The sequence below is a fragment of the Psammomys obesus genome, unplaced genomic scaffold, assembly GCF_907164565.1.
Source record: "Psammomys obesus unplaced genomic scaffold, mPsaObe1.curated_primary_1811, whole genome shotgun sequence".
NCBI classification, from domain to species: Eukaryota; Metazoa; Chordata; class Mammalia; order Rodentia; family Muridae; genus Psammomys; species Psammomys obesus.
Window position 1 is genome coordinate 5,264,339 of NW_026596244.1, and position 13,049 is coordinate 5,277,387.

Here is a 13,049-nt window from a genome sequence, read left to right on the forward strand (position 1 = left end):
AAGACCTCAACATAAAATCAGGCACACTAAACCTGTTAGATGAAAAAGTGGGAAAGAGCTTTAACCTCATTGGCATAGGAGAAAACTTCCTGAATAGAACACCAACAGCACAGGCTCTAAGAGCAACAATCAATAAATGGGTCCTCATGAAACTGAAAAGCTTCTGTAAAGCAAAGGACACTGTCAACAGAACAAAACAACAGCCTACAGACTGGGAATGGATCTTCACCAACCCTATATCTGACAGAGGCCTAATATCCAGAATATATAAAGAACTTAAGAAGTTAAACAGCAACAAATCAAGTAGTCCAATTAAAAAATGGGATAAACAGCTAAACAGAATTCTCAATTGAGGAATATCAAATGGCAAAGAAATACTTAAAGAAAAGTCCAAAGTCTTTAGTCATTAGGGAGATGCATATCAAAACAACTCAGAGATTTCACCTTATACTCATCAGAATGGCTAATATCGAAAACTCAAATGACAACATATGCTGGAGAGGATGTAGAGAAAGGGGAACCCTCCTCCATTGCTGGTGGGAATAGAAACTTGTAAAACCACTTTGAAAACCAATCTGGCACTTTCTCAGAAAATTAGAAATAGTGTTACCTCTAGATCCAGCTGTACCACTCCGAGGCATATATCCAAAATATGCTCAATTATACAACAAGGACTTTTGCTCCACCATGTTCACATCAGCTCTATTCATTCACCAGAATCTGGAAACAACCTAGATGCCCTTCAATGGAGGACTGGAATAGAAATTGTGCTACATTTACACAATGGAATACTACTCAGCTATTAACAACAAAAAACACAAAAACAGACAGAAACACATGGTGTATACTTACTCATAAGTGGTTATTAGACATATAACATAGGATAAAGTTACTAAAATTTATACTCCCAAAGAAGCTAAACAACAAGGAAGACTGTAGGGAAGATGCTCAATCCTCATTCAGAGAGGGATTATTGCTTTATTAAAACAGCTGCTTAATTTACTTTTACAAAATACTTTTACAAAGTATTTTCTGGATGATTTTCCAGAAAAACTAAAATGATTATACTTCTAAAAATGTATCTGAGGATATCAGTTTATCTACATCAACATTGGTTCTCAGTCTTAGTGTCTTCTACTGTCACTGATTACAAATTCATGCAATTCTTTGGCATTACTTACAATCACCTACACATTTACAGAATTTGAATCATGATGTTACAGGCCAGGAGTGTCTTCCCACGGAAGCGAGTACCCACTTGTTGATTTAGTTACTTTACCTTTCAGTTCTTACTAATTAATAATGTATGTGAATGTTGATCATTTCCTGTAAAATTTCTCTCATTCTTTTACGTTCCACTGGGCATGATTTATCAATATAACCACCCATATTAGGCATGATCAGTTTTATTTGCAGAATATTTTATTTTTTATGGAGATCTCATATTTCCCACTGTTTTTTCTTTTATTGTTATCCCAATTATTGTTATTTTACTTGTGCATATACCATTTTGTGCAAATTTGAAGTATTCACATATTTTATATCATGTAGCTGACCTAGTAGCTTATATATAACCAATGTTTTCTCTATAACATTAAATAGCATTTACAGTATTTTTTTTTTACTTAAGCCATATGACACTTACCTACTTCTGAAATATTTATTCCAACAATACTTTTATTTGGAAAAAAATATTGTGATGCATTTCAGATTTTATTAGATTTTATAATATATTTGTACACCTAGATAACTTCTGGTTGGTTTGATTAATGGGAAGCCTGAAAAAATATATAGTAAATAATGAGAGCACACTACATTGCCTCTACTTCCTCAGTATTGGTGGATTTATGTATAATCAACTGTTTCTTCAGAGCAGAGTTCACAGCTCTACACAAAACACAAATCTGCATGTACCTCCATCTTCCCAGGATCTGTCATGTAACAGCTTTATTCATATAGTTCCCATGTTCCTCCACTATCTCATCCCTGTGGCCAGATTTTCATTTTCTGCAAACAATTGCTTTATTTTGTTCTCTCTTTTTTTTATTCTACTTGTAAATTGCGCCTTTCCTTCTGGGATGCAGGCTGATACAGAGTCTTCAGAAGAATCCTGGCACAATAGAAATATGATTTATTAGTCAAAACAGGAATAAAGCTACCTCCATCCCTTTTCCTTTCTTTGCAGAACCTCCAAACCTCTCTTAGAAAACCAGGATTATCTCTGTAATCATATGCTTCTTGAGTAAAATTTTCCTTGATGATACAGACCATTTGCTTCCTTTCCATTTCCTTCACCAGGCTGACATAGGTTGCTGCACGTGGTACATTGTAAGTACTGGACTAGCTCATATTTCATCTAATTCCAGTCAAGCTAGGTTCCTCATGAGACATTTTAACTATTATTTAGAATTTGAAATTCTTGTCTTGGGCTTTAGGTATATTACATTTCTCTAGGCTCCCTTGCTGGGTTCTGGTGAAAGTGTATCACCTTGGATCTTAATGATTGTGTTTTTGTGCTGACCAATCAATATTTAGGTTTGGGATGCTTGTGACTGTAAACAGATTTCTTCAATTATTTTTTCCTAGAACAAAAGTTGTCAAATGTATAAAAAGTTTACATGGTTAAAAACCTGAATATCTTGTAAAACATGTCTTGTTTTATTTAAGCAAGCAACAGAGTTCATGCCAGAGACTGCCCATGATCTCCTTAATAGGGGACCCCCATGGAAACTGAGCTGTCCATGAGCTACATCTGAGCTACATCTGGGGTCTAGGTCTTCTCCATGGGTGGGCCTTGATTGATTCATCAGTCTCTGCAGGACCCTTTGGTCCCAGATTTTTGGCTCTGTTGGTCCCCTCATTGAGCTTATGTACCTTTTAATTAAGCTAAGAACTTGAGACTAGCTAGGCCATAAGACCTTGGGGATTTTTCTTCACTCTTACACGGACTCTAATTTCTCAAGAAACCTTCTTTTGACCTGAGAGTTATTAGTATGTGGTCCTGCCTCTGTTGGGTGTTTGTTCCATTCGTTGGTTTGTGTCACTCTCTCTGCATCTTAAGAATGTGTGGTAGCTGTGGGTTGTTTGGTAGACAGTGCTTCTGAGTTCCTACCCACTGTTGCCACAGGGGGCTTCCACGCATGTATTGGCAGTTTCTGAAAAAGTCCACAGGAAGGGAAAAAGCATGAGGTTCGGTAGAATCTCTGGGCAATGGAGTCAAACAAAAAGAAAGGCCACTGCAATTTTTTTGCTACAAGGCTAGAGATAAGACATGGGAATTGGAAATAGAGGTCAGGAAGGAGATTGAAGATCCTCTCTAGGATTTACAGGACAGGATATATAGTGGGTATCAAAATAAAGATGCTTCTGAATATTGCCATTGCTATATGAAGATATCAAACAGAGGGAGAGATGTCAGCCCAGATAAGAAAAGTTCACTGAAGATATATTGTGTATTTGTGAGTTACTGCACTATCAAAGTTATAGGCAAATAGTTAAGAAGATGCTTCTTTATGTTCTTTTTCAGTGATAAGATCTTGAGCATAAGGAAAGATTTCAATTATGTCTTGCTTTCTTATTTTTCTGTTATTAATCATGTATCCATGAATGATATCTTCCTACGCTCTTAGCCCATGTCTACAATGCCATATTTTGTTCATTCATCAACCCCTACACAAAACATGTCCCATTAAAGACACTCTGATAAGCTTGCTAATGTGTTTTACAAAAACAAGCTCACCCAAGCTTCTAAAACATCATGAAGGGTTTGTCCATTTTATGTTCCAAGCTTTTAACAAATTGGAAAGAGGTGAAGGTTTTTAATATTTGAAAAGCAGTCTATAGTACACATGATGTGCATAGAATTCCTAATGGTGACTTTTATATAGGTTCAGGTTACTCACTAAAATTCAAGAACCATGCACTCTAAATGTAACATAATTGAGTTACCCATTTATCTCTTGGATGAACCAGGTAGCCAACATATCAGAATAAGAGGACTAGAGAACAACAACAACAACAACAAATAGGGGACTTAGTATTCAGAAATAGATTCTGATTAATTGGTATTACAGTCAGGATGTTTATCCCTGGGGAGGACTAATTCTCTCTTTCTCAATACTTGTTAATGGTTTGCAAATCTTTATCTAGGAGTGGGGCACAAAGAGATTTCCCTACCAATGTTGGGGTGTCAGTTTGTGTTTGGAGTGGTGTTCAGATCATTTTGGGGCAGCCATGCTGTAGAGATTTTATGGGTGAGGTTTCCTTGTCAAAACTAGAAGGCACAATCTCACAGCATACTTCCTGGACATCTAGCTGTTAAAATCCTTCTGCTCCCCCTCTTCTGGGATGTTTTCTAAACCTGTGATGTGAGATTTGTATTGTAGGGACAGAACACCTTAGAGTCAGTTGTTCTTTGCAATTTTACTAAATTTTTCCTTTATGTAATGATATTATCCTGTTTCAATAAGATGTTTATTAGGTGAGAAGTGATATCTCCACTTATGTGTGGGTATAAGCATTTTTTAATTTAAAATTTTTCTTCACATATTATTTATTATATATCCTAATTGGAGGGCCTACTCTCAACTCCCCCGTGTGTCCCACTCTCTCTCCATATTTCCTCCATCTTTTTCCCCTAGTTCAAGGAAAGGGAGAGTTATCCATTATTGCCATGTGCCAATCACTTGTTAAGTCTCATTTGCTCAACTATGTTCATGGTAGCTTTGTTTGTAATAGCCAGAATCTGGAAACAACCAATATGTCCCTCAACAGAGGAATGGATACAGAAATTGTGGTACATTTACACAATGGAATACTACTCAGCAATTAAAAAAAAGAAAACTATGAAATTTGCAGAGAGATAGATGTAAATAGAAGAGATCATCCTGAGTAAGAAGACCCAGAAACAGAAAGACAGGCATACTATATACTCACTTATAAGCAGATAGTAACCGCATAATATAGGATAGCCATCTATAGACCCAAAGAACCTAAACAGTAAGAAGGACCCTACAGGGAAAACATAAATCTCATTCAGAATGGTGAACAGGATTGACACCAGAAGTGGTGGAAGAGAGGAAACCAGATGGGAACCTACTATAGAGGACCCTCTGAAATGATTCTCCCAACAGGGAATCGAAGCAGATGCTGAGACTCTTTGGGTAGAATGCAGCGTATAAGTATTTATGCTGCCTTTAAAAAAATTAAACTTAGGATGTTAAGCATTTTTAAGTGTTTCTCTGCCATTCAGTATTCCTCTATTGAGAATTCTCTTTTTAGTTATGTATCCCATTTTTAATTGGATCACTTGATTTGTTGTTTCTTAACTTCTTGAGTTCTTTATATATTCTGAATAGCCTCTGTCAGATATAGTGCTGGTGAAGATTCTTTCCCAGTCTGTAGACTGTCGTTTTATCCTAATGACAGTGTCCTTTGTGTCCTTTGCTTTACAGAAGCTTTTTAGTTTCATGAGGTCCCATTTATTGATTGTTGATCTTAGAGCCTGTGTGGTTGGTGTTCTGTTTAGGAAATATTCTCCTGTGCCAATGAGATCAAGGCTCTTCCCCACTTTTTCTTCTAACAGATTTAGTGTGCCTGGTTTTCTGTTGAGGTCTTTGATCCACATGGACTTGAGTTTTGTGCAGGGTGATAAATATGGATCTATTTGCATTTTTCTACATAAAGACATCCAATTTGACCAGCACCATTTGTTGAAGATGCTGTCTTTTTTTTTTTTTTCATTGTATGGTTTTGGCTTCTTTCTCAAAAACCAAGTATCCATAGGTGTTTGGGTTTATTTCTGGGTCTTTTATTTATTCCATTGATCCACCATTCTATTTCTATACCAATATCATGCACTTTTTATTACTATGGTTCTGTAGTACAGCTTCAGATCAAGGATGGTGATACCTCCAGACAATCTGTTGTTGTAGAGGAATGTTTTAGCAATTCGAGTTTGTTGTTTTTCTATGTGGAATTGAGAATTGTTCTTTCAAGTTCAGTAAAGAATTGTATTAGTATTTTGATGAGAATTGCATTGAATCTCAGCATCCTTAGTCATCAGGGAAATGAAAATCAAAATTATCAGAATGGCTAAGATCAAAAACTCAAGAGACAACACATGCTGGAGAGGATGTGGAAAAAAAAGGAACATTCCTCCATTGCTGGTATGAGTGTAAACTTGTACAATCACTTTGGAAATCACTCTGGAACTTTCTCAGACAATTAGGAATAGTGTTATCTCAAGATCCAGCTATGCTACTCCTCAGCATATATCCAAAATATCCTCAAGTACACAACAAGGACATTTGTTCAACCCTACTACTCAGCAATTAAAAACAAGGAAATCATGAAATTTGCAGGCAAATGGTGGGATCTAGAAAATATCATCCTGAGTGAGGTATCCCAGAAGCAGAAAGACACACACGGTATATACTCACTTATAAGTGGATACTAGACCTATGAGATAGGATAAACATACTAAAATTTGTACACCTAGAGAACCTGAAAAGGAAGGAGGACCAGGGGTAAGATGATCAATCCTCACTTAGAAAGACAAATGGGATGGACATTGGAAGTAGGAGAAAACAAGAAAACAGGACAGGAGCCTATCACAGAGGGCCTCTGAAAGACTCTACCTAGCAGTGTACCAAAGCAGATGCTCAGACTCATAACCAAACTTTGGGTAGAGTGCAGGGAATCATATGAAAGAAGGGGGAATTAGTAAGACCTGCAGAGAACAGGAGCGCCACAAGTACCAAATATATCTGGGCACAAGGGTCTTTTCTGAGACTCATTCTCTAACCAAGGACCATGCATGGATATAACCTAGAACTTCTGCTCAGACATAGCCCATGGCAGCTCAGTATGTTGTTTTCTTTAAACCTAATGCAATAAAATCTTCTATTTTCTTTACGTGTGAACAGAGAACAGTATTTTTCTGACATGTAATTCATGAGGCATTTGAATTATTGTAAAGTTATTCTATTAAAATTACTGATACCAAAAAATTAATTCTTCCTTGTTGGCTATAATTTTGTTTAATAGTCTGCCTCTCTATCTCTGTCTTTCTGTCTCTCTGTATGTCTCTGTCTCTCTGTTTTTCTCTGTGTCTCTGTCTTTCTGACCTTCTTTCCTCTTTCATATCTGGTTTTGATACAGAGTCTTCACGAAGTATCTCAGCTAGCCTAGAACTGGCAGTCCTCAAGCCTAGTCACAGAATTATTGTCATATAGATGTGAACCTCCGTAACATGTTCTTTTTCTCTTATTTACTTAATTTAATCATATCGTCAAATATATGTATACTTTTTGAAAAGTCATTAAAAGTTTTACTCAGACTGATTAATGATTGAATTAATTAAAACAGAGAAAATTGAATTGGATTTAATAAAAATGTTACTTCCAAATTTCTTCATTGTTCAATATTAAAACTAGTACAATGGACTTATGGAATCAAAGTGAGGAGAATGTAAATGCCGTGGAAAACAGAAAATGTATAAATAAGGTAAAATCAAAAGTAGTCTAGCAAAAAACGCTCAATTCCAACCCCAAAAGGCAAAGAGGATGGACATTAGAAGAAGAAGAAAACAGGAAACAACCTAGGAACCTGCCACAGAGGGCCTCTGAAGGGTTCTGCCCTGCAGACTATCAAAGCAGACTCTGAGACTTATGGCCAACTGTTGGGCAACGTGCATGGAATCTTACATAAGAAGTGGGAAACAGTAAGATCTGGAGAGGACAGGAACTCCACAAGGAGAGCAACAGAACCAGAAAATTTGAACACAGGGGTCTCCCCAGAGAATCATACTCCAACCAAGTACCATGCATGGAGATAACCTAGAACCCCTGCACAGATGTAGCCCATGGCAGTATAGTGTCCAAGTGGGTTACATAGTAATGGGAAGAGGGACTGCCTCTGACATAATCTGATTGGCCTGCTCTTTGATCACCTCCCCCTGAGGTGGGAGCAGCCTTACCAGGCCACAGAAGATGACAATGCAGCCACTCCTGATGTGATCTGATAAACTAAGATTAGAAGGAAGGAGAGGAGGACCTCCCCTATATGTGGACTTGGGGAGGGGCATGTGTGAAGAAAGGAGAGGGAGGCTGGTACTGGGAAAGTAAGAGGGAGGGGCTTATGGGGGGATACAAAGTGAATAAAGTGTAATTAATAAAATAAAATAAAATTTAAAAAGTAGTCTAGCAAGGTTCTCATAACATATAATGAATATAAATAAAATATTATATGCAAAAATAAAAATATGCATCTATAATATAATCCTCAGTATAAATTTGGTGAATATCTGGATGATTATTCAAATAGTATGTACTACTTAGTTCATCGTAAAAAAAACCTAGAGATTCATGTAGCTCAGTGCTTTCTGCCATCTCTGAGGCATTGAACACACTTCTATCACACAAAAATACAAATGAAATAAGTAAAGTTATACGTACCTATGTAAATACACAAAGTATCATTTTTCAGATTTGTTATTCTTGCTGGATTCATTATCAGTTAACAAATTTTATAGAGTATCGTCTTTAGAGACCTAAAAATATTTCATTTCTCCTCTATGTTAAAAGCATTTTTTTTAACATTAACCAGTCCTGCTGCTTTAAATTATTTTCTTTTTTTTTCAGAAGGATTTATAATTATTTGGATGTAAATAGAAATTAATTAACTTTGAGAAAGCATCAGAATAGGACATACCAAAGACTAATTTAACATTAGTGTTATGCAGAAGAGTTTTACAGGAGAAGTCAAGGCCCTGGCTTGGGGTGGATCTTGTATCTGTCTGAGATGTATACCTTTGGCCAACAGCTCTATATTTTCCTTCCTAACTTTGGTTTTATCTTTTCAGGTTTGGATTTATTCTTCATAAAGATGAATCTGCACTACACAAAATTGATCTTGAAACCATGTCCTACATCAAAACAATTAACCTGAAGGACCCAAAGTGCATGCCCCTGTCCTTGGCATACACTCACCTGGGAGGATACTACTTCATTAGCTGCAAGCCTGACATCACTGGAGCCCTTCCACCCCAGCTTGTGGTGGACAGTGTGACTGATTCTGTCATTGGCTTCAACAGCGATGTGACCGGAACCCCTTACATCTCCCCAGATGGACACTATCTTGTCAGTGTGAATGACGGGAAAGGTCTTGTGAGAGTCCAGTATATCACCATCAGAGGAGAAATCCTGGATGCTTTTGACATCCACACCAACCTGCACATCTCTGACCTGGCCTTCCAGCCATCCTTCACAGAAGCCCACCAGTACAACATCTATGGCAGCTCAAGCCAACAAACAGATGTGCTCTTTGTAGAGCTTTCCTCTGGTAAGGTCAAGATGATCAAAAGCCTCAAAGAACCTCTCAAGGCAGAGGACTGGCCCTGGAGCCCGAAAAACAGGCACATCCAAGGCAGTGGCCTATTCGGACAATACCTGATGACCCCCTCCAAAGATTCTCTCTTCATCCTGGATGGCCGCCTTAATAAGTTAAACTGTGAGATCACTGAGGTTCAGAGAGGAAACACCGTTGTTTGGGTTGGAGATGCATAAGGAGCCCTATTACCTATTTATGGAGGAAGAGTTTTACAGTACCTTGCACTTGATCCATATTTAAATTACAGCTTAACTTTTCCAAGTTTATTACCTAGTCAAAATCCCTTTGTTGGTTAAATAAGCTGTTTTTTTTTTTTTTTCCCAAGAGTGATATTGGCCAGTTAGAAACATTTCATACAATATTTAATTAGAAATTACAGCACTCACAAGAATAAAAACATGTCGTTATATTTTAAACCAATAAAATGATATTTGAAATTCTTTAAATAAACAAAAATAAACTGCAGGGAATTTCAGATGACCTAAGTATCATGTCATTTTTTTTTTACAGTATTTTATTTTTCTTTGTCCTTTTGCTATGTTTGAATCGGAAATAAAAGGTCATGTGGAACCTTAAAAATTCTAAATGTAAAATACTCTGTCCCATCCACTGTTTAAAATCTTTTGTGCCTTGAAGGAAATGTCATAGGAAAAAAAGGAAGGCTAAAGTCTGCATATTGGACAACCTCATAGCAATGAATCTACTGTCATTAAGAAATGTTTATATCTTGCGCCAAATCCTGCCTTCAGGCATTTGTTTGACCTTCAGTGAAATGTCATGTGAAGGCATAATTTGGCCATGGGCCGTGTACAGATGAGAAGCTATCCAACATTCTCTGTACAATGTGCATCCTGCTATGGGAAATGGACAGGAAGGGAGAGAGCTACGTATGGTAAAACGTCTGCAATGTGTTGGTACACTTTTACCTTCATTCACTACAGTGCAGCATGTTATCAGTGTGAGTCTGTCTGGGAATTCAACTGCTTACAGGGGCCTCCTTTATGGTCAGGGTTGACTTTCTTGTGCAGACCAGGGTCGCATAAGTCAAGAACTTCCTCAGCTCTGGAAAAGGAGCATGACTATTCGCACTGAAAGAACAGCTTGTAGGGAGACTGACAGTGAGACAAAACTGGACCCACTCCATGTAGCACAGTGGCCTATATCATCCTCAGAAAACATTCACTTGTTTGGTCCAAATAAGCTGAATGGTTTCTAGTAGAAACAGGTAAGGTGAACCCACAGCGCCAATGAAGGTGGACGTCTCCACTGCTTTTGTTGTTCTGATGTGTCTAGTAAAGAAGCCCATCCTTGATCATTTTCCAAAATGACTTCTGCTTCTGCATATGTAAAGCATCTTCTCCTAACTGTGTGCTCTAGCTGAGCCTCTTGAGGTACTCTAGAGAAGTGAAAATTACTGCCTTTATCCTTTTTACTAAAGGAGAGCATAGAAGACCAGTAGAGATAGATTAATACCAGAAAGCTGGGTTATTGGAATAGGACAGAACGATCCAGGTGTAAGGGAATAGCATACATGATTTGAAAATCTTTTCTACTTATTTTTCTTCTTACTATTGCTAAAACTGCTAATGAGCTATTGAAATAATATCCATTTGCTGAAGTTACTCCAATAAGATCTTTTTTTAAATACAACTTTTATCCAAGTTTAAATTGTGTAAAACTGCATAGGAACTTGGAATTTTATAGTGCACACTCTCTTCTGTGTATATAGCACCATGGGCTGTGTGATTATAGATTTCTTCTTAGCTTAAGGAAACATTAAGGGAGATAGATTTAATAAACAACAAAGATCAGCTTACGTTTTTACTGATTGAGTCTGTTTTACTCTTTAGTAGGTTCTTCCCCTGTGAACATGAATCATGCTGTGTCTTTGTGTTAATGATTTGGTGTAAGTCTGTCCTGTACATGCACATCTTCCTTTAGAAGCTTTCACCATATGGATGCTGTTTGTTGTCATTGCTTGATAAAAGAATAAACCACTTATGTTTTATTGCTTGTGTGCTCAGAAATAATTTGGTGTGCATGATATTTTATGCCTCCATAGGCTTCAGAGATAATCTGGTGTTCCATGTTACTGTAAATACAATGGTGAGGAAGGGCTTGGAAGGAAAATGAATGGAGGCCAATCATAGAAAGTTTCATCTTATCTTTTCATAAAATATTAACCTTCCTATATTCTTTTGTTATGGGTATCCCAGCAGAAAAGACCACTCAGACACATTATATAGCCAATTAAAAGTCGTTATCCCAACTAGGCCCTAGGGGCCCTGCAGAGACTGATACCTCAACCAAGGACCATGCATGGAGAGGACCCAAAACACCTGCACAGATGTAGTTCAAAGACTCAGTCTCCAAGTGAGTTTCCTAGTAAGGGGAACAGCTGCTGTCTCAGGCATGAACTCAGTGCCTGGCTCTCTGATCACTTCCCCCTGGGGGATGCAGCTTTGCCAGGCCACAGAGGAAGACAATGCAGCCAGTCCTGATCAGACCTGATAGGCTAGAGTCAGATGGAAGGGGAGGAGGACCTCCCCTATCAGTGGACAAGGGGAGGGGCAGAAGGGGAGAGGAGGGAGTGTGGAACCTGAAGGATACCAGAGTGGGGGCCACAGCTGGGATATAAAATAAATAAATTGTAATAAATAATGATTAAACTTTTTTTGTAATTGAGGCAATCCCTCAAAGACGTAACACACACACACACAAAAGTTGTTATTCCGACTGGCTGGGATGACACTCAGGTTCTAGAAAACTAAGTATAGGGCTGAGTGTTTAGAGCAGGGGGTTTTTAAAGTCAATAACTAGATTCTATTATCTTGCTCTGGAACTTCACAGGGAGACTTTATGCAAATAAGCAGTTTAACAGATGATAAGATAAACAGCTGGGTGGAGTGGGAGGCTTCCATATACCAGAAATTTAGTAAAGGCAAAGATAAATTTCCTGGGGTATTTTGATCTCCTAAATAAAGTAAGAGAAGTCAAATTCTAGTCAAACCTAAAACGGCCTCAGCAAGAATACCAGAAGGAGAAATGGTGTACCAGGAGAAACCTCTGCACTGTCCTGCTCTGTTACACCTTTGATATTCAGGGTTTCTTCCAAAACTTACATCCTGTGATGTTTGTTTCTGCAGAATTTCTCACTTGTAAAGGAATTATATCAGAACAATAGCTCAGAAGTAAACTCAAAAGCAATACTTTTTCCCCGTATATAAAAATGATAGATACATTCATTCAGCTTTATTTCTTTCTGTATTGGTGAGGAAAGCAGGGCCTCAGCTTTGTTAGACAAATGTCCTAGCTCTTAATGGTGCACATTCCCTGTGTGAACCATGTCCCCAACCTCCACTCTTTTCTTGTTTTGTTTTATGTTGTTGTTTTTATTTTTGTTTTGCTTTGTTTTGTTTTGATTTCTCTGTGTAGCTTTGTCTGTTCTGGACAAACTTTATAGACTAGACTAGCTCGAAGTCACAGAGATCCACCTGCTTGTGCTTCCTGTAGTGCTAGGATTACAGGTCTGAAACACCTTCCCCAGCTCCTTTATTATTTATTTATTTACTCATTCATTCATTCATTCACATTACATACTGATTGTTCCTTCTCCCTCCTCTGCTCCCTGTACTACCCTCCCACCATCTTCTCCCTTG

The 13,049-nt window shown here is 37.8% G+C and overlaps 1 protein-coding gene across 1 annotated transcript in view; it reads left to right on the forward strand.

Moving 5' to 3' along the window:
* Positions 1-11,408, forward strand: part of Fstl5 (follistatin like 5) — a 687,984-nt gene extending 676,576 nt beyond the window's left edge. The window contains exon 16 of the mRNA XM_055596667.1: positions 8,864-11,408. Within this exon, the coding sequence (XP_055452642.1) occupies positions 8,864-9,566 (703 nt within the window). The 3' untranslated portion in view covers positions 9,567-11,408. The remainder of the gene's footprint in view (positions 1-8,863) is intronic.
* The last annotated feature ends 1,641 nt before the right edge of the window (positions 11,409-13,049 follow it).